We start from the raw sequence: 22,545 nt of genomic DNA on the forward strand, positions 1-22,545 counted from the left end.
CTTTAAAGTGAGCTGAAAGTCTTGACTCTGGGTTGCCAGGTTTGAGCCACATAATGAGCTATGGATGCCAATGTGATGCTGGTGGTGAGTGTTGTTATATTATCTATATGTTATTAATGTCACATGTGTGTGTGTTTGAGGTCTGTAGTTGAGCTGGTACAGTCATAGGTCACCCCGAGGAGCCCGGGGCCCCTGACGTGGTCGTCCGTCCTGCTTTGGCCCTTGGTGGTCACTGGGCTTACATGATGTGATCCTGTCGCCCTGGTATGCCGAGGTGCGCATGCCCACTAAGAGGACGCAGCGGCTCCATGTGTGTTGAGGCGCATTATTTGGCAACAGACGCGGCAGTGGGGAGGGCCGAAAAAAAGAGGATATCCCCTGGATTTTCAAAAAAGCAACGATTTATCGAGGTTAACTGCAGATTAAACATTCCTTGGTCGACCATCGGCGAAGAGGAGGCGACAAAGCGACCGAGTAAGTTGACTGAGGTAAAGCCGAAGTTTTTTTAGTAAGTGGATCGAGGGGAGCCTTTTATTCGGACTCGTCGAGAGGAGCCAGGTTTTCCTCCACCTATCTGTGACGATAAAGAAGCTGATGGGCTGTTGAAAAGTAACACTTCTCCGCAGAGCCAAAGGTTGAGCACCGGGGAGGGGAAGGGAGGGAGGGGAGGGGAGGGGAGAGGGGGGGCTTACTGAGCCAAAATGTATTTTATTTTACGTTTTCTGACGCGTGCCAGCTTGTAAATATGATCCCCGGTGTGGATTGTGTGCGGTAGAAGTCGTTGAATGAGGTAAGGATTATAACGTGACATCGCCAGCAGCAGCAGCAGCAGCGGCGGCGGCGGCGGCTCAGCTCGGCTCGGCTCGGCTCGGCTCAGTCCAGTCCGTGGGCCGGCGGTCGATGAAATTTTATGAGTTCCGACTCTTAAGGTTTTTCTTCGGGAGGGGACACGCAGGTAAACAGTCCCGTTGGAGCCGCAGATAGTCTCACTTTTATCGCAGGAGGGTGAAAGTTTGTTTCCCCTCCTCCTCCTCCTGCTGCTCCTGCTGCTGCTGGTCGTCCCGCATCGGGGTGCAGCAGCTCCGGGCTCGGTTCTGGTTGTGTGGTGGTGGGGGCATGTTGACGAGCAGCTGCCCCGACTGGAGGACTTTTACTACTTTGACTTAAAGCACCCCCCTCCCACCCCCCCGTTTGTTTTGTTTTGTTTTTTTGACCCGCTTTCTTTCTTTTCATCGAGCCGCGGCTTCGTGTTTTTGTTTGTGCGATGTAGCTAATGTTAGCTCGCTAACTAATAACACGCTCACCTCCTCTGAGGCGGTGTCAATAACACACACACACACAAAAAGAAAAAGCCGGCTGCTTGCACATGTAGTGTGGGCTGGGTTTAGTTTTTTAAAGGGCTGACTGTGCGTGTGGATGGTGTAGCTACTGGGTGGTGTTGTGTTGGGGGTAATGGTGGCCGCCGCTGCCCCGCTTTAAGCCCCGTGGCACCAGTGTTGGTTCTGCTATCTGGGAGCTAATCTTCCTACTTCTCGCTGTGACAACCGTAGTCTTCCTCCTCTTAAAGCTGAACACACACACATACACACACACTGACACACACACTCCCTCCCTGTCTCTTCCTCTCACACACACAGTCACCGCGCACACACGCACACACACAGGTTTCCAGCAGCCACCACAGTTTGCAGCGCTCCGGGACAAAGCTGAGACTCTGGATCTGTGCAGTCAAACCTGTTTCTACACATTTCTCTTTCCTCTGCTCATCTGTAACGCGTTCAGATGGGATGGAATTAAAAAAAAAAAGCTTTTAATAGGCTAGTTTATGGCTGAATGTTACGGAAGCCGATGTTGCTCATGGTATGTTGTTGACAAAACCACATAGATGCGACCGACTGATGCTGTTAACTTCATCTGTGATGATGGTCCCAAGTGTTTCAATTAGTTTTAACTGAACACCGGTTTGGAAACGGATACATCTTTATGTGACCTGTTATTAAAGTTTATATTAGCTGCTGTCACAGTTGCAACAATAAGGAAGATTTTGTCTACAAATTTGAACATGAATATGCTCATAGTTGAACTAATATAACAGGAGATATGTGGATTTGCATGTTGTCAGAGTATTATCTTAAATTCTAATCATTGTTATCATATTATTATTATTATTTTATTGTTGGTTTCATAGAAAATCATGTACTGAAAGGCACTCTTTGGTTAATTCTCTCAGTTACAGAATAGCAAGACGTCCTTAAAGAAATTGTAACTTGCATAATTGTTGCAGATCTGATTTTCGGTATATATTCGTATATTTAATTCTCTAAAGAGTAATTATTGGGTAATTAGTCCTGCAGCCAGGAAAGGGCACCAGGACAGGGGCACTTGAAAGTCCTCAGTCGACTGGGGAGGGTATGTTGGTGAAGTGGTCTGCTTTTAGGAGACTTTATTGCCCCTTTGTGGGGATCTAGAACGAACACTCAGTTGTTCATGAGAACAAAGGCCCTGTAAAGTGTTATTTGCGTGTTAACAAACCAGTGCATGGTTGTATTGTTCATGAACTGTCACTGTGAACACTACGCAGGAGAAGTCCATGGGTTGACTCACTGCGGGATCACTGAACAGCGCAGAAGTTGGACATTGACAGCACGATGGAAGCACTGGTTGTGCTCTCCACCTTGGCATTACAAATGAATGTAATAGAAAAGAGTGAGTCCGAAGGTTCAGCCTCGTTTTTCCAGAAATCACCGTTAACACTGATCTCACTCACACACAAGACCGATCCAGAGTAGTTGTGTAATCAGCCACTGTTCTGGAAAGGGTCGTCTGCTGGCCACATCTTAAGCTGCTGCACATGACTGCTGGGGTCACAGGGCAGCTGTTTGGTCAATCCTCCATGACTTTATCAGATATATACAGAGCAATTTGCTCTTAATTGCCCCTTTCTGTCTGTTTTGTGTTATCTGCTGGATGGAGCTTGAACTTATTAAGACCTGAAGTTATTTAATTGAGCAAGTCAGTCACCCACAAACATTATCTTTGGCCATAACCACCTCTAAAGCTGAAAAGTTAAACTACACAGAGTCGGATTGAATTGTTTTAGTGCGATCATGCAGCAGTGGTTAGTGCCTGGAGACATTATTGTTATCATTTACCATGCAGCCAGATGATTGATGATTGATAAGAATATTTTGCTGGTGCAGCAGTTTGAGGCCGGTGACGTTGCACCGTTTCCTGTGCTGTGTAGGAATATGTTTTCACAGGGTAAAGGTCTGTCGGTGGGTAAATAAAATGCTGAACACATACTGTATGTGCGGCCAGACATCGATGATGGTTGAGAGTGAGCCTGCCAGCCCGAGTGAAGGATGACTGAGTGACTGACTGATGGCTGACATGATCCACAAGTGACGAGATGAATAAGCACCTTGGGGCAGAAAAGAAGGTACTCGGCAGGAAACAGCGCAGGTGTAGATGAAGTGTGGATCCTAGTGACAGCGCACTGATAGTTGTGGAAACCTGATGCCAGATTAAAGTACGTGTATTCCGGGACAGTGAAAGCCATACTGGCCAAGAGTCAAGTACCTGCACTGTGCAATTTGATAATGTGGCAGTGATCACTGTGGTGTAATTACACTGCCAATGTTAATGGGAGGTTAGAGTTTGATTAAACAGATACTTGGTAAACCCTGTAAAACAGTCTCCAAACACAAACTGTAGGCTACATTCATTATATGTGAAGAAATGTGTCAAAATGGCAGAGACTCTCACTCTCATATAAAGTAAACTCAATGTTTAACATTTATGGGGTCTCAAAAATCACACGCAATATTATTGAAATAGATAATCATTGTAAATACTATCAATATTGATATTCTCTACAAGTGTGATGCATGTAAACTGATACTGCCAGAGCGAGCACTCGTTACCTTGAGGTGAGGCTGTGTTACATTTAATGAAACACCTTCAGCATTACGTTCAATCACTAGAGAGAGATTTCTTTCTAATAAATCCTTTGTTTATTCTCGTTCAGTTGCTCTTCATTCAACTTGGGCTGTGTAAGGTTTATCCTGTGATGTCCCAAGGCTATCAGATTTTATATTAATTTGTTTAGTTTTTATTAGATAATCACTAAATATTAACGTAAGTAGATTTAGAAATTCATTTATAGTGTAATACAATCATCCACAGGGGGATTCCCCCTCATCATGTACAACAGACTAGTGTTTTGCTGCTGGTGTTTTTGTTTTTGGGTTGTTGTTTTTTTACTTATGATTTACAGCACAATACAAAATGTGACGGTTACTCTTTAGTTTAACATCTGTAAACTTAATTGACTTAATGTTAAGTTACAGTTAAAAACACTACAAAGAGTAAAGTAAATGTAATATCAGAGCTCATTTCTCTATCAGTGTGCTGTTTGTAGGCCTTGTACAGAATTGCTGCTTACACCTACAATGAAAAGACCCAACAGCATTCTGGGAAATGCACAGATAACTGTAAGCAAAGACAGTGTGTTGGACAATGTCACTTCAAACGTGTTGGTACAGTTCAGAAAAAGTGCACATGAAAAGTTGTAGCTCTGATGAAGATGTGTTAAAACAGCGACGGCATAATGAAGTCCTTACAGCGCCGTTAAATGCTGCTTGAGGATTTCCATCTTATTTGAATATTTATCAGGATAACATTGTTGTGGAGATAATGCTGATAATTGTACCATGAAACATCCATAATCACACAGGCCTGCCATTAAAAACTGTATAATATTACAAGTGACAGTGCACAGTGGCCTGATGGTGTGTGTTTGTGTACACACTATAGTTCATGTGTGGGTCAGCTGTGTGTGTGTGTGTGTGTGTGTGTGGCATGAATTTGTTTGTAAGATCAGTAAAGTTCAGTTTTAGCAGAGACGAAGGACTTTGGTTTTAGTCGCCTTTTGAGGCTTTGCATGTGTTGCATGTGATGTCAGGTCCTCGGGTGCGTGGGGGTAGATTGACCAAATGTGTGTGTGTGTGTGTGTGTGTGTGTTGCGGATGGTAGGGGGCCTTGAAAGAAATGTGTGTCAAGTGCCATGGAGATGAAATGTGAGACCTGTCAGCCATTCAGATCCCCTGTTACAAAGACAGGGTCAGTGTCCGAGTGAGGCTGGTTGGTTCCTCACGTACACCCCCCCCCCCCCGACCGTGGTTTTTCAGCTACAGGCATATGCATCAGAATTGATAAAGCTAATGCCATACCCCCCCCCCCCCCCACACCCCTCAGACCCCCCTGCCACGTCCCACCTCAGCAGCACACACATTCATGCAATTACGCACACGCACCCACACACACACACACTGTATAATGGCCGTCACTGTGGAAGCCCTGCGTCTGCTCCAGCACCTGAAGGGTTAAAACTAGCTTCAGCTTCTCTCTCAGTCATACACACACACACACACACACACATACACACACACACACACACACTAGCTAACCGGTTAAAACCGGTTCTCTGGAAAAGTGCTTTGTGTGTCCCAGTGAATCCTGGGAAGGGTCATGTCATGTGTGTCTCAGAGTGATGTCAGAGTATTAAAAAAGAAAAAAGCAACTTGGTCAGCGGCGCTGCTCTCCGGCGGCTGCTCTGCTCTACTCTGCTCTGCTCTGCTCTGCTCTGAGGCGGCTGCTCTGCTCTGCTCTGCTCTGCTCTGCTCTGCTCCGCTCGCTGCATCGTGACTCTGTAATATGTAGGTACATCATGGACACACTGTGTGCTTTAATCGCCATAACCGTTCTGAGAACAGGAAGGGGAGGGGGCAGGAGTGTGTACGGTGGTGTATGTGTGTGTCTTTGAGGAGTAGCCCAGGTTGCAAGTGTTAATTGTAACCCTCCCACCCCCCACCCCACAAAAAAAAACAACCCATAGCTTCCTGTTGTGCGTGGCTGGGCAGAGCCAGGGCCTCAGCAGAGTTGGCAGCACCGGGCCTGGATCCTGTAACATGTGTAACATGAATGAATATGATTGTGGATGGAAGTCTGCGCTGCGTTTCCTCTTCTTTGTGGTGGGTTTTTTTTTAGTGTGTGGTGGTGGTGGTGGTGGTGACCATGTGAGTGGACGCGTCTGAATTTTTCACTTTCTGCTTTCTGTTTGAGATGGTGTGAACTTTGACCGCATGTCATGCCCTGCACACCACGCCAAATGACTCAGCGCATGTTTACCGTTTGCCAAAGTCATTTCAATCAGTGTGTGTGTGTTTGTGTGTGTACATGTGTTACAGTATCCTGCTGTATCCAGGTTTCTGACCACAAGGTGTGTTTTGGTCCATCACTATATCTGGACCACACTGTCATTTCTGTAGCAGAGTTGTTACCTCAGGGCTCGGGGGTAAACGCAGCTCGTTTCCTGCATTTACCTCTTTGCTTGATTCAGCAACTCTGCCTGGAAACTAGTGATGAAAAACAGGTGAAAATATAATTCAAACTCTGCATTTTATGCTTTATATCAGCGTGTCAATGTTCATCTCACAATTTATTGTATGTTTATTGTTATCCTATACCATGGTGCTTTATAGTGTTAAAAGGGATAGTTCAACATTTTTGGCAAATTGGCCCATTGCCATAATCCCTATAGTCATAGCAGTAGGTTCGTTACCTTTAATTGTCGGTGCAAGCTACTCTGCTGTCAACATCTGTGACTTGTCTCTTTTAAGTTGTTTTGTGAGCACTTTGAAAACTTGTGTTTTTAAAGGTGCTATATAAATAAAGTTATTATTATTATAATATAGCAAAAGACCAAACTGCAGAGGTGCCACCACACAAGACTAACCCATGTGATTAAGCTGGATTTCATTTCTACCATTTATTTCCTCTAGACTGTACCTTTCAAATATGATTTATTGGTTTGCCCTGTAAAAATTAACCAAATATAGGCTACATCCTTCAAATTGATACAGAGAGTAAAGCAGAATGGTATTGAGGTAATAAACTTGATGTGGGAAGAAACTCTCATATCAGAACTGTATCAAACATCATATCGAACCAAATCTCTTTGTAATTAAGTCATATCGTTATCAAATCGCATTTGAATCGCATCGCATCGTGAACAGGAGTGAATCGTAACGCATCGCATCGACGAGAGCTTCAGTGTATCGTTAATGTATCGTATCGGTGGCAGCGTATCGAGATGCGTATCGAATCGGCCTCAGTGGTGGAGATATACAACCCTAGAGCCTACTCCTAAAACTATAGGGATTATGGCAATGGGCCGATTCGCCAAAATGTTGAACTATCCCTTTACCAGAGTTCCCCTGCCAGTGATGCTTTATGAAACCATGATGTCAGGTTTACGTCGGCAACAGATTACAGTTGCTTGTGGACTAGGTTGGAGTATTTTTGTTGACGCGATCATTATATTGAATATCAATAGCAGCAGCACTCCAGGGAGGCAGAGGAGCTTTGAATGTTATATATAACAGCATGTTGGGTGTTGTTACATGTCATACACACCTCTCTGTTGTTGTTTCTCATCTCTCTCAGACTCTCAGCAGTCTTCGACAAAAAAAAAAAAAAAAACATAAAAAGGAGGAGGAGGAGGAGGGAGGGGGGTGAATACAGAAAAGAAAGTGACAGAAGCAGTTGTGTAAAGAGAGCTTTAGAGTTCAAACTCCTACTTCTCAACTCTGCACACCTGTTCAAATGCCATGTGAAATGTGAGAGCTTATCAGATTGTCGGTTTTAAGTTAAGAAAGTGAAAGCGAGAAAGAAAAAAAAAAAGCTCAGACACAGTCCCTTCAATTTTGACGCCGTCTGGTGTCTATTATACGTAAATGGTTGCGGATGTGGAAAGTGCATGAGGGGTGTACAGTACACACAGTGATGTAAAAGGCCATTATCGAAGCCTTTAAGGTAAACACGTCCCCCTCCTCTCTGCTGACCTGACACTGAGGAGCCACTACAGGGTGGGGGGGCACGTCGGCACCTGGAGGGATTGAATGGGTTGTACTAGGGGATATCGGACAGAGAGAAAGGTTAAACATAAGCTCGTCGAGTCTTTTAAATGAATGAAAAAATGTAGAGCTGCTAGTCATCTGTTGTTATCAATATTTTAACAGAAATCATGCTGCAGTTAATTTTAGCTCCCCTAGTCCTCTTTAACTCAGATTTTTTTTTAAATGTCTTTTTATTTCACAATGATTCAGCAAAACACAAACATACGCCCTTAAACAGTATCAGTGACAGTTGATTGTACAACTCTAATTTAATTAATTGACTGCAACATTTTTCCCGTTGTTTGGTTTAGATTCCCAATTTTTTAAATACATTTCTATACTTGAGTCAACATCTTGGTCATGTGCAGTACTAATTCACCATGTTTTGTCTGGTCACCACATCACTGTGTGTCCCATGCAGCTGATTCAAGGTCAGTTGTGTCTATTGAAGTTCAAATGAAAGGCGTACACTCAGCCTAAACCTGCACCCACAGGAAAATGGATAACGCAATTTGTTATTGGGTAATAGCTCCTTCATGTAGGTTTGTTGCACAATGTCAACATCACAGTAATGAAATGTGGCACCCAGTCATATCCTAAATTGTCCTTGTAAAAAATTGTGCAGCACAGCTGTGAAGTTTAAAATGGCTACAATCAGCCTTATTTCTGAATTTCAAGAGTTTCCTTCAACTTCATTAGGTGTAACTTAGATATTAACTCCCTTAAAACATTTTCAATGTAAGGAATCTTTAGTTTAACCTATATCCAGCATTTACTCATGCAGTTTTCGAGGTAAATACAGAGTCTGCTTGCTGAAAAACTGTCCCTGAACGCAACGCGCATCAGCGGTTTTGCATGAATTTACCTCTAAAACAACTCTGTCTCGTAACGTTCTATTATTATCTCATAGCGTGGTGAATGTGCAGCTCACAACTTGTCCACGAAAGCGTTTTGGAGTTTTGGGATTTTGTATTTGATGAGTTTGATGAGGGAAACCAAGAAATTCCATTAGCCTCCATAGTGTAGCTCTGAACAGCCTGCCGCTCCGCTCCTCCGTTCTAAAAATAGCTTACACCGACAAATAAAGGTAACAAACCTACTGCTATGACTATAGCGATTATGGCAATGGGCCAATTTGCCAAAATGTTGAACTATCCCTTTAATAATCATAAGCTGGCCTATGTCAGTTCTCTGTGGTCTGGGTTGAGCTGTTGTGATGAAATGTGACAAGACTCTGCTCTGAGCTTTGGTTTGGGAAAAGACTGAAATTCAGATGTTCTGCAGCTTTGATCCTGTTTGTATAGATAACAGTTCAGATTAAACAATTATTTCTTCCGTTGTGTGCAGGGGATGTCTGAGGAGGCTGTCCGCCAGACGCGCAGCCAGAAGAGGGCGCTGGAGAGGGAGGCTACTCCGCAGTCTGCAGAAAACCCCGATGCTGAAAATGAAAACAAAAAGCCCAAATTGGACCCATCTGAACCCACAGAAGAAGCACAGACAAAACCAAAACCCGACCCAGCTCTGGTCGAGGAGGATGATCAGAGCCGGATAAGCAGCGGACCGGAGCCCGAGAAGGAACCGGATCAGAACCGGTTGCCGTTGTCTGTCGTGTCACCTCTGGCCTCCCCGCCGGCGAAGGATGATCAGGAGATGGCGGTTAAACCCGACTCAGACAATAGGACTGAGTGCAACGACCAAGGCAGCAAGGTGAAGACGGAGCAGGTCCTGGATACGAGGGGCCGGGTGCGGCCGACGGAGCCGAAGGCGTCCGGCGGGCTGCTGGCTGCAGGCGAGGTGAAGGCCACCATCAAAGTGGAAGTTCAGACGGGGGAGCAGCCGGTGGACATGAGCACCTCCAGAGGGTAAGGACCAGTTCATGGTAAACTATTGGCGCTTTTCCACTAGCACGGCACGGCACGGCACGGCACGCTTTTTTTGCTTTTCCACCAGCCCTAGTACCTGGTACCAGGTACCATTTTTAGTTCCTCCTCGGCCCTGGTTCCAAACGAGCCGAAGCGATACTAAAACGTGACATCGGCCGACTGCCTTCCACTGATTGGACAGAGCGTCATCACTGCAAGAGTGCGAGCGCTACGTCCGACATGAGAATCAAACCAGCGGAAATTTCAAAAACAGAGCAGCAACAGCGCCAGCTGATCTGTACCAAGACTGTTGTTATTCCTTCACCCGAGTTAAAGCAGAAGTGAGTGATATATTTGTGTTAATATAAGTCTTAAATAGTTATATCTTCCGACAGCAATCACTTACATAGAGTGTTTGGACTGAATCACAGGTCTCTCAGTCCCTCTGCTCTGCTCTGAGCCGAGGAGAAAACATTTATCGTATCCTACAGTTTTTATCCAATGAGGAGAGAGAACGGCATGCAGGGCTGTGTGTGCAGCCAAGGGACGCCGTGAATGTGGTGACGTAGGGACGAGGACTGTTATGGTGCGTTCAAGGAAACTCGTATTTTTCCGACCGTGAAGTGGTACCAGTTCGATCTGGTACGACTTCACGGGTCAGAAGTTACGAGTGGCCGTTATAGTGACTTTCACCGGTAAAACAGGTCGGAGAAACATGAGTGGGTTGCCTGGAACGCTACAAAGTCGTAAGTTGTGACTTGAAGCTGTAATTTACGATTTCAAAAGCCTGCCTGGAACGCAGCATTAGCGAAAACGACCGGATCGCTTACTTCTGCTTTAAATGTTGCTGTGTGTAAAACCACTGTGGTCCGTAATCGAGGTGCAGACGAGTGAGTTTGGAGCTGACAAGTGGATCGAAAAAAGAGACACAGACAATGCAGCCCCGCGATCGCCCCGCGATCACCCCGTGCCGCCCCCGCCCCCGCTGAGGAGGTACTAGAAGAACTCAGCTGTAGTGGAAAAGCACCTTTACCGAGCCGAGCCGAGCCGTGCCCTCCCGTTCCGTGACTGTGTCGTGGAAAAGCGCCATATGTGACAACAACCAAGTGAATGTGCAGTAAATCACCTAGAGGCTGCCTGCGTCTTCTAGGAGCTTCTTGTCTGATTTTTTTTTTGTTCAATGAAACCAACTTGTGTGGATTTACAAGAGGGCGGATGAATGAAATTAAAATCTAAATAATAAAAACGATATTAAACTTTATTTATATAGCACTTTTCAAAACAAATGTTACAAAGTGCTTTCCAAATGAAAACAATTAAAATGAAAACCAAGACAATTAAGTGACATCAAATAAAATCAGGGAAGGCTTTCCGATCTGAGCAGAGATTTAAAACCTGACCTGAAAATCTAAAAAGACTTACAGATATTTAAAGTGACTTTTATAACCATGCTGTTCTTTAAACTTACTGTGTATGGGGGAGAGGGGGGAGGGGGGGAGGTGGGGGGGTGGGGAGGTGGGGAATGGGCTGCTCAGAGGTGCTGTTTAACTTTCTCTCTTGGTCTACCTCCATTTTCCCCCCACTCACCACCTGAACCCTAAAACTCCCCTCACACACACAAAATGAAGCCGTGTGTCACAAACCGGTTCCAGCCGGTTGTTGCCATGGTTTCAACCGTGGAAGGAACAGTGAGGGGAGGGGAGGGGAGGGAGGAACGGAGGGAGGGAGGGGTGGGGTGGGGTGGGGGGTTAGTGAGTGTGTCACGTGATGATGACTTTGAGGTCATGTGACTTCTTTGGAAGAGTAGTGATTAATCCACAGGAAGTGATGATGGCGCTAAGCCCCGAGGAGAGAGACCAACACACACACACACACACACACACACACACACACACACACACACACACACACACACACACACACACACACACACACACACACACACACACACACACACACACACACACACACAAGGAGGAGAGACAGGCCTCACATTGTCATGCGTTGACTTTAACGACTTCTTATGCATCATAGAAATGCATAAATCTGTGTGATCACAAGCCCTCCTTGTTTTTTATGGGAACATTACTCATGTTCTTCAGTGTGCGAGTGTCACTAGTCAAAGAATTTAGGTCATCCGCTCGCACATATTGGCCTGCAGTTGAACTAGTTGCGTTGCAGTGGAGGCTTTACAGTATGCGTTGGGAGGAGTTAAGTATAAAATGTTGCTTTATCACATGATCTCCGACAACAGAGGTGATGGTTTATCCAATCCGCCTCCAAGGATCCCACTTTCCTCAGCAGGCCTTGTATGTAGTTAACCCTGAACGCCTCACACGTGCATTATATCCTGCCACAATATCCTGTTTCAATAGCTTGTGCTCTCAAACAGCCATTTCATTGTGACTTAAAGACCTTTACCAGAGCTTTAACTCCCACCTTGCCCGACCCCTCCCCGCCCTGTCGTTGACGGAGGAGAATCAACATGAAGAGAGGCTTTGTGAGGAGATGTCTGGACTTGTTAGGTTTTTACCGTAACGAATCAACCCACGGTCATAAAATATGATTGTGGTTGAGGAGCAGACCTCGGTGAACACGGATGTTACTGATGGGGCCAACTCACGCTGTTCTAACACTGAAATAACATTTTTTTTATAGTCTCAAGATTTTCAAATGTATAAAATATGTGTGAATCTTTGGGGAAATTGGTGTAAAATGATGCACAAGACAACAAAAATATCTATGATGGTGTGGGGCAGCTATAAAAACACGAAGTCTTCGATTTGAATGTTTGGTATCACAAAGCTTCACTAAAGAGCTGGAATGAGCTGATAATGCAAAAATGTCCTTATTAATCCTTAAAAAACATCCTTAAACCATCTTTAAATGTACTTAAGGGGAAATAAAAGTGGGGAAGTTAATATTAAAGTTAAATTTGATTAAATGGCTTTTCAAAAAGCAGAAAACAGCCAATATTTTATTTGCATAACTCTACATAATAATCCCGTTTCACTCCCATGACGTACAGTAGTGAGTGCTTTTTATTTATGAAATACTGAAATCTAAGTTTGACTGTCATCAATCCTCTTGTGTCCTGCAGTATAAAAAGGGAGAAGCGCCCTCCGTCCCCTGAAGATGATGATGATGATGATGTGATCATCTTGTCAGATAATGACTCCCCGAGTCCTCCGATGAATGGCCTGAGCCACTTCAAGGAACTGGACACTGACCTGCTCATGGTGAGACCCAACAACATAAATGCACGAGACGGATCCTTAAATTGAAGTTTAAATTGTAACCCATGCCGAGGCTTTTTCACAAATTAAAACGTGGACACAGGAAGGTAGTACTCGGTGTGAAAAGGCCATTTTCTAATCTATGAAGTTGTAGTTACATCTCACTGGATGTGTAAAGTCAGAGCGCCTGAAAACATGGCACAGCACGTCACATTTCAGTGCCTGGGAAGTGGTTTGTCCTTTTTTGTACAGTGGGTGGTGGTGAATGTGATGTTGTGATCTGTTGAGTGCAGAAGAGCAGCCCAGCGGAGAGGGAGCGCATCATTAAGCAGCTGAAGGAGGAGCTGAGGCTGGAGGAGGCCAAACTGGTCCTGCTGAAGAAACTCCGACAGAGCCAGATACAGAGGGACACTCTGCAGAAGGTAACGCAAACAGCAGCACACGGTCACACAAAGTCACACAGCCTTGCTTTAAAGGGATAGTTCACCCTAGAATGATATTTCGCTCATTATCTACTCACCCTCATGTTGACTAAGGGCTGGAAGAATTTCCAGAGTCCACCGTCCCTTCTCTGAGTTACAGGGGGTCTTGGCGTTGCAGTGCATTTCAATGCAACGGTTGCAAAGGGACACCAGAGCTCTTCGTAAAAAAACACACACAAAAAAACATCCAAATACCTCCATGATGCTCGTATGTAATGTCCGTCTTGTGCTGAAGCCCCAAATTGCGTAATTGTCCCGAAAAAAATTAAATAAGTCTATATTTTAAGCTTGTTTGTAGCGGAAGCTTCTCGAAGCTCCTCTTCCTGGTCCGTCCAAATCTCGCGTGATTTGCGCCGGCGTCAGTGCGGTTACTGCGAATCACGCGAGATTTGGACGGACCAGGAAGAGGAGCTTCGAGAAGCTTCCGCTACAAACAAGCTTAAAATATAGACTTATTTAATTTTTTTCGGGACAATTACGCAATTTGGGGCTTCAGCACAAGACGGACATTACATACGAGCATCATGGAGGTATTTGGATGTTTTTTTGTGTGTGTTTTTTTACGAAGAGCTCTGGTGTCCCTTTGCAACCGTTGCATTGAAATGCACTGCAACGCCAAGACCCCCTGTAACTCAGAGAAGGGACGGTGGACTCTGAAAATTCTTCCAGCCCTTAGTCAACATGAGGGTGAGTAGATAATGAGCGAAATATCATTCTAGGGTGAACTATCCCTTTAAGCTCTCTCTGTTTATTTATGTATTTATGTATTTATGTATTTATGTATTTATGTATTTATATATCTATATATATGATCTTTTCCAGCCCTCGGGTCTGTCTGGCTCCTCTGCTCCTCCTCCTCTAATCCGTGGAACAATTACAAGCAATAAAGGCTCTCAGCAGGTTAGTGCTCCAACACGTGTCCCTCAGCATGAAGCCATCGTACTGTCGCAGTCACAGTGTTTCTGACGGCGGTGTTCTCTGACCAGATTTTGACAGGCAGGAGCTCAGGTACAGTCATCCCTCCACCGCTGGTGAGAGGAGGGCAGCAGGTGTCGTCCAAACACGGGTCCCAGATCATCATGCCGCCTCTGGTCAGAGGGGCACAGGTGAGTCATCGGGGGTACTAATAGGGGTAATATTGATATGCAAAGATATTAAAATGCCACATTTTATATTTAAAACCACATCACACATGTGTCTGGGTCATGATAGCCTGAGGTATTCAATCATAATACTGTTTTTCACTCTTCATTAAAGACAAACTGGGAAATAATTACATTTAAACGCAGCACTTATGATCTGTCTTTGCGCCTCTCTCTCTTTATGTGTGCCCTTTGCTTTGGTGCTTTCGATGCCCCCCTCCTCCTTGTCCACCACGACCTTCGTCTGTGACGTCCCCATGTCATCCCTCTCATTGTCCTGGTTAGCCCATCTCTGTATCTCCACAGCAGATCCAGGCTCTCCGCCAGCAGCAGCAGCAGCAGTTGGCGGCCTCTGGGGGCTCGGGCTCAGGGCCGCCTCCTCTGCTGCTGGGCCCCAGGACCTCGGCCCCTACAGCCCAGGGCCAGAGAGGCATGGTCCAGCCAGGACTCATCAGAGTCGGCAGTAGTGCTAACATGCCGGTCAGTACCTCACAGGTTAATTAAGTTGAATAGACAAAGAAGGAATGCACTGATTTTACCATCCAATGTGGCAGATATACAGTATGTCCACACCCACTCAGTGCCCACACTTCAACAGTTTGTAATGAGAGGCAATGCTGCCCAACATTTGCTCTCACGCACCCAAAAACTGTAGTAAGCTGTGCAAAGCACCATCAATTAAAGTACATGCCTAGTTTTAAACAATGAAAACTGGACATATTCACAAATTCATAACCCCCACCCCTACCCTGGACAGGACGTGAAAAGTGGACATGTTTGGTCACCTTAGACAACCTTGTGTATAGGATTCCTACATAGATGGATCTTTCTTGTTTAACCATAACTGCAGTTATACAGCTCTTTTCAAAACCACCAGACTCGTGTTATTTTAGATAAAGTTAGTTTTTTTGTCAGTGGAGTCTGGTGGCTTTGATCATAACAATATAAAGGGCATCTCTGGTTAAAAACACAGATGTTACTCTTCTGCTACCTGTTTTTTTCTTCATAAGAAGCCCTACTTACCTGCTGATCTAACCACCAACAGAGGGTGCAGCATGTTTTGCAAGAATCCAGCTGCAGTGGCTGCAGTTACCTGCACTTAGCTGTATACAGCCACTTCCTCAGCAGTTCTCATCATCAAAGATGGTTAGATCTGTACTTACAATCAAGAAAAAGGAAAGTGGCTCTTTTGTTGTGTTGACAAATGAAGAAAAGACGGCTATAGATGCTCTTGTCCCGATGTCCAGGTTCACGATTACTAGAAATACATGGTTCATCATAATAAGTCATGGAAATATCTTTGCAGTGTGCAGTTGGAGCCGCTCTTAGAGAAGGGGATGAATCATGAAAAATCTGCCAAACATGAAGCTAGCTTTAACTAGCTAACATCCTCATTGAGGGTTTCTCTCGTCAGGTGTCTGTCCTCCTTCGAGATCAAGTGTCTTTCTAGCGCTGCTCTGCACAGTTGTCATTTTACCTTATGTTACAATATTTGCATAATTTTGTTTACATTCATCAAGTGGCATGCATGTGTCAACAAGTACCATGTCTGCTGCCAGACTCAAGGAAACTGTGAAACATTTGATTAAGAACATTTGATTAGTCAGATAAACTAAGTACTTACATTTTACTATCTAGCTAACAGAGAAGAAAATTTGGATACACATTTAGATAAATTGTCGAATGAGTTTAACATTAACCCGTGGTTAACTAAGTGACCTGGGAGCAAAACTGTCTGTGGCCGTAGTTAAACTTTTATTACATTTTTCTGCTCATTTAAATGAATGTCCACCTCTGACTCAGCATATGAGCATAACAGAGAAATACAGTAACAAGTTACATTTGCAGTTACAGATTTTGACTGGCACAGGCATGTGTGTGCATCAGCAACACTGATCCAAATGAGTCTGAGCTATAATAATCATATAGTGACCAATATAGACCTATATAGGCTACCACTAACTGGACTGTCACAGAAGGTTTAAACAAGGCTTCAACTGTCTGAGCTCCAGACATCATTTTCATCGTTGTAAATGCAATTAAGAATACACTGCTGCAGATTCTGCTACAAAACAATCTGTACGTTAGCTCAAAAATAATGGGAACAACCACAAATAGCTGCTGAGCACAGAAAATGTGAAAGCATGATTTAAACAGTCATTTCAATTGGTGTGCTGCTGGGCAGAATATTACGATTTCTGCTGCTGCTGAATATCCTTTTTTATCCCTCACTTGCGTCTTTGTTGTCACTTAAAGCAGAAGCAAAGCGATCAGGTCGTTTTGGCTAATGCTGCGTTCCAGGCAGGCTTTTGAAACCGTAAATTACAGCTTCAAGTCACGACTCACAACTTTGTAGCGTTCCAGGCAACCCACTCGTGTTTTTCCGACCTGTTTTACCTGTGAAAGTCACTATAACGGCCACTCGTAACTTCCGACCCGTGAACTCGTACCAGATCGAACTGGTACGACTTCACTGGTCGGAAAAACACGAGTTACGGGTTGCCTTGAACGCACCATAAGGTCTTGTCAGCCGATGGAGTTAGCAGTCCCCGCCCTCGTCATGGATCTATTGGTCCTCGTCCCTATGTCACCACATTCAGGCGCATCCCTTGGCTGCACACACAGAGAGGACTGCCCCTTTATGCCGTTCTCTCTCCTCATTGGATAAAACTTGTAGGACACGAGAAAAGTTTTCTCCTCGGCTCAGAGCAGAGCAGAGTGACTGACAGACCCGTGTTTCGGTCCAAACACTCTATGTAAGTGATTGCTGTCGGAAGATATAACTATTTAAAGACTTATATTAACACAAAAATATCGCTTACTTCTGCTTTAACAAAACAAACTAAAAGAAAAAAGTGTGTTAAATTCTCTATCGATATACTCTGCCGAAGCAACACCGCTAAGTAAGAGTAAAAGTGGTGAGTAACGAGAGCATCAATAGAAATGTAGTGGAGTGAAAGTAATCAGTATCCCCCCAAATAATACTGTACAGATACTCAAACACCTGATAACTAATGAAAAGTTGATGAACATCAAGACTGTTATGTTGATTTAGTCCTTTTTCTTCCTATTTCTGCCCGCGTCAAAGGCCTCGCCATCCAGTTTGAAGGGCTCCTCCTCAGGAAGCAGCGGTGTGTCTGTGGTGAACATGAATGACTCTCCAGCCAGTCGCCAAGCTGCAGCTAAACTTGCCCTGCGAAAACAACTGGAGAAGACCCTTCTGGAGATCCCCCCACCAAAACCCCCTGCCCCAGAGTTCAACTTCCTGCCCTCAGCAGCCAATAACGAGTTTATTTACCTGGTCGGGCTGGAAGAAGTGGTACAGAATCTGATGGACACCATCCACAGAGGTGCGTCGGTTTTCCGTTTTGTCGGCAGAAACACAGAAATTAAAACGATCAGTCAGATAATCTGTTGCCATCTCTCTCCATACAGGGAAGACAGGTGTAGCGCTGTCCAAGCCCGTTACCAGAGACCCTTACATCTGCACTCAATGCAATACTGACTTCACCTGCCGCTGGAGGCAGGACAAGGCTAAAGGAGGAGTAATGCTCTGTGAAGACTGCATGTCCTCCAATCAGAAAAAGGCTCTGAAGGCCGAGCACACCAATAGGCTGAAAGCTGCATTTGTCAAAGCACTGCAACAAGAGCAGGAAATAGAGCAGCGAATCCTTCAGCAGGCATCCTCAGCGATCTCACACAGTAGCTCCTCATCCTCTTCATCTGCCTCTTCATCACTGAAGGCGGAGCAGCTGGTGTCTCAGCAGCTGAAGCAGGCTCAGGCCAGAGCGTCCTCCCTCCACCACCACCACCACCACCACCACCAGCACCACCAGGCCAGCCGAGCAGGAAACATCCTTCACCATCACTCCATCAAGCAGGTTGGAATCCGTTTTCACTAACACAATCAGTAACAGTACAAGTCAAAACCAGTGATGGGAATAATGGCGTTATTAACGGCCTTACTAACGACGCTACTTTTTTCAGTAGTGATTTATCAAAAAAATGACCGTGCTGACAATAAAAGTGTACGTTTTATACACAGTCCATCAACTAGTTGGAAAAAAGACGTTTATCTGGAACTAACCAACTCACTCAGTTGGTTAGGGGGGCGAGTCCAAGTAATTTGACATATTTGACGCATTTTATAAAAAAGTAATGCAATAGTTACTTTTCCTGGTAATTAGTTACTTTTTTAATGTAGTAATTCAGATAATAACCCAATTACCTTTTGGGGAAAGTAACTAGTAACTATATAACTAATTACTTTTTTAAAGTAATGTGCCCAACACTGCTCAAAACCCATCTGTGTGTGTCTGTGTGTCCATTCAGAGCTCCCAGGGCCAGCTGTCCCACGGTGTCTCATCAGTGGGGTTGAGGGGTGTCCCCCATTCCTTCTCCTCCTCCTCCCAGCTGCAGAGTGCAGTGGCGGCCGCGGCTTTGGTCAGCCGGCCAGGTAAGCATGCCCATGTTTCTCACCACCACTCTGTCCAGAGTTCAAAGGTGAGCAGCAGTGGACTCGGCGGCCGCAGGAATGTCAGCGGAGGTAGTGCCTCATCCACTGCATGGAAGAAGCAGAGCAACACCAACACAGGTAGACTCACATGAATACCAGCCCGACTCTGGCGCCTGACATCTACTCTCCTTTCAAATTCCTGTCTGGTCCAAAAGCAATCCTTACAACATCCTAAATTGGAAGATTTTCTAATCTGAAGGAATCATTTACCAAGGTGCATACATGTAGAATAATCACACACATTAGAGGAAAAGGTGAAGGCAGGAGGAAATGTTTTCGGACAAGGCAATCTCACTCTCCAGTTCCCCATCTACAAATGATCTCCATCTTCCTGTACTCCCTCAGTGGTGGATTATGTTTTCCTCGGTGTCACTGCTGTACCTTAGAGTAGAACTTCTGTCATTTTCCTTTTGTCTGTCTGTTCGTTGTTGGGGTATGTGTGGCTAATTATCCAGTTTCACACAAAATCAAACCGCTTTTTTCTTTTCTTGTTGAACTCTGAAAGAAGAACAGCTACAGGCTTGCTCCACACCCTTACCTGCTGCTCTGTTGCATGTTCACAGGAGTGACCATGGCCTATGTGAACCCCAGCCTGACGGGGCACAAGACGCCAGCCTCCGTGGACGCTCGTCAGAGGGAGTACCTGCTGGACATGATCCCCTCTCGCTCATCGATCTCACAAGCCGCAAACACTTGGAAATAACTTCAATGCTCTTCTGTTCACTATTAGTTTCTGTTGAGGTTCCTCAGCTCCAAAAATAAGGTCAACAGCACCCCCTGGAGGACTGTTAAGCAAATACAATCTCTCAAAGTGGAAAAAAAGTTCCTTCCTTACCTATCTTTTATTGTTATTTTAGTTTTCCTATGTTCTGTTGTTTATTTTGAGGTTCACTGTTCTTTGGTAATTGTGCAGAAACAATTTTGATTTGATTGAGGCAAAGAAAAAGCAAATACTTGAAGGGCTTCCCCCCCCGGGTTACTTCTGTCCTCCAGACTGGGTAGATAAATAATGGTGCGGTTTGAGGCCATGTCAGCAGCGAGTACTTGAATAAAAGAGTGCTCTGTTCTGGGCTTGTCAGCCCTTTCTGCCATGATGTTTTGTTTTGTTTTTGACACTTGAATGCTTATAGTCATACATACCCATGGGTTCACCTTCAAAATACATTTATCATAAGCAAAAACAAATTAACTGAGTTGTAAACTTTTCAACACATCACCCCTGTAGTCAAAGGTTTGAATTTTGAATATTTTGTATTTACAGTAAGTTATTTTGTTTTGTTTTTTTCTTTTTGACCGATGTTAAAAATCACTCAGTATATTGTGGTTTCCACAAATGAAGAGTTTATTCTAGCTTTGTATTTTTTTTTTTCCTGTTTAACAGCATGCCTACCCTTAACCCCTCTGTTCATTTTGCACCTTAGCTGAAGAAGCATGGTGTCATTGCTTAAGTCATCTGTAATTACCATCTGTAATTTGCTTATTTTATATTAATGTCAACATTGTAAGATTATTTTTGAGTGTTAAGTCATTGCTGAGATAATGCAAACGCTGAAGGAGCTGGCTTTGCCAAACTGGAGCCAGCGATCTTGCCTCTGATTAATACAACATTAATTCATGCAATATCCAGCAAATACATAGTCCTGAATCAGTTGTTAAAGGGAACATGTCCCAGTTACCAAGACCCTGGAATACAATTTTATCTTGTACCTCTCACCATATTGCATAATTTCTCTGCTTCCTGGTATTAATTGCATTGTACAAAGTTATGTTAAAATTTATTTGGTTTACTTTTTTTCCTAGTTCCTAAAGAAATAATAAAAATTATAAATTTTAGACTCTTCTTTTCATTTATGGTTGGATAATATAACTCTAACATTTAATATGACCTTGACATGAATTGTTTATTTGAGTTAACTAGTTAAGTAATGTCATAGAGAAGTCATCAGATCAGTATACCTACAGGGCAAGAAGTTGCAAATAAAAGGAAAGCATGAAATTACGTGGAATGCAAATAGTCAGAAGAGGGTTACATACATTTTAGTTCAGAATCAGAATCAGAACTGTTTTATTGCCAAGAGCAGTAAAGGTCAGTTTACAGCACGAGGAACTTGTCTTGGTGTCAAGTGCAAACATAAAAGTACAAAAAATTTAATAAAATCAGAATTTAGAGAATTAAGAATTTAAATAATAAAAAAGGAATGAATTAAAATATACTAGTGCAAAAGATACACATATACTATATGCAAAAAGGAAATACACATATACTATATAAAAGAATAGAATAAAGATATATACAAAGTACAACTAAATAAGTTATTGTGCAAAGTGTTGTAGTGCAGAGTGACTGTCCGTAGGTTTAGTGTTAATTAGGGGGAGCTGGGCCATTGTTCAATAGGCTAACTGTAGAGGGGAAGAAACTGTTCTTGTGGCGTGAGGTCCTGGAAGAGTTTGTGTCCAGGGTGAGAGGGGTCAGCAGCAATTCTGGCTCTGGTCTCCGGGTCCTGGAGATGTACAGCTCCTGAAGAGATGGGAGGCTGCAGCCGATCACCCTCTCGGTAGAGTGAATGACACGCTGCAGTTTGGCCTGTGGCTGCAGCACACCAGACTGTCATGGAGGATGTGAGGATGGATTCGATGGTGGCAGTGTAGAAGTTCACCAGCATCTTCACAGGGAGATGACACTTCTTCAGCTGCCGCAGAATACAGAATACACCATGTGTAGCCTACATGATGAATATTGTTGTGATATTTACCCCAAAATCGTATATTGCTATAATGTTTGGGATATTGACATTTGCCTTAGACATATGATAAGCTCGTGACAATCAGATTAATAATGAAGCATGTAATCAACTTTTCTATAATTGGTGTAATTACTGTGTTTGCTCTTACAGCCCAGAGAATGACATATACATGACAGGGGAAGTAGCAGTTACACACAGGGACTGAGTGTACTGGTTGTTTGATAAACAATTGGGATATCTGGTCTTCGTACGTAACTGTGATAGTCAGCTGACGCAGGGAAAAGCTGACGAATGCAGGGGGCTGTATTTCTTGTCCTTTTCTCTTTCTCTTGTCCCTTGTTTAATAAGAGCAAACACAGTAGGCTAATTACACCAATTATAGAAAAGTTGATTACATGCTTCATTATTAATCTGATTGTCACGAGCTTATCATATGTCTAAGGCAAATGTCAATATCCCAAACATTATAGCAATATACGATTTTGGGGTAAATATCACAACAATATAAAGTCTGTTAACTGGTTGTCCTAGAACAGGAACAGACACTGTGTGGGTAAAGTGAAGCATGTGAGTTCCGTGTTGGCCGCTGGGGGCGGCAGAGCGGC

At 44.1% G+C, this 22,545-nt stretch overlaps 1 protein-coding gene across 10 annotated transcripts; it reads left to right on the forward strand.

Moving 5' to 3' along the window:
• The first annotated feature begins 338 nt into the window (after positions 1–338).
• LOC311000394 (transcriptional repressor p66-alpha) lies at positions 339–21,029 on the forward strand. 10 transcript variants are annotated; one of them, XM_083991098.1, is made up of 11 exons: positions 339–474; positions 9,306–9,820; positions 12,921–13,059; positions 13,350–13,478; positions 14,361–14,438; positions 14,525–14,644; positions 14,966–15,160; positions 17,769–18,030; positions 18,116–18,561; positions 19,013–19,274; positions 19,760–21,029. In XM_083991098.1, the coding sequence occupies exons 2-11, from the start codon at positions 9,309–9,311 to the stop codon at positions 19,897–19,899; spliced, it is 2,283 nt and encodes a 760-aa protein (XP_083847224.1). In that variant the 5' UTR covers positions 339–474; positions 9,306–9,308; the 3' UTR covers positions 19,900–21,029. The 10 variants fall into 10 exon arrangements, with proteins under 10 accessions (XP_083847224.1, XP_083847225.1, XP_083847227.1 ...); XM_083991099.1 differs by having other exon boundaries at positions 367–488; XM_083991101.1 differs by lacking the exon at positions 339–474 and adding an exon at positions 484–634.
• The last annotated feature ends 1,516 nt before the right edge of the window (positions 21,030–22,545 follow it).

The sequence above is a fragment of the Trachurus trachurus genome (genome assembly GCF_905171665.1).
Source record: "Trachurus trachurus genome assembly, chromosome: 17".
Lineage (NCBI taxonomy): Eukaryota > Metazoa > Chordata > Actinopteri > Carangiformes > Carangidae > Trachurus > Trachurus trachurus.

Coding starts and splice junctions, on each gene's coding strand:
- LOC311000394 (XM_083991093.1), top strand. CDS start 3,410: ATGAATAAGCACCTTGGGGCAGAAAAGAAG. Junction 13,479..14,360: donor AGAGGGACACTCTGCAGAAG/GTAACGCAAACA, acceptor GATCTTTTCCAG/CCCTCGGGTCTGTCTGGCTC. Junction 18,031..18,115: donor GATGGACACCATCCACAGAG/GTGCGTCGGTTT, acceptor CTCTCCATACAG/GGAAGACAGGTGTAGCGCTG.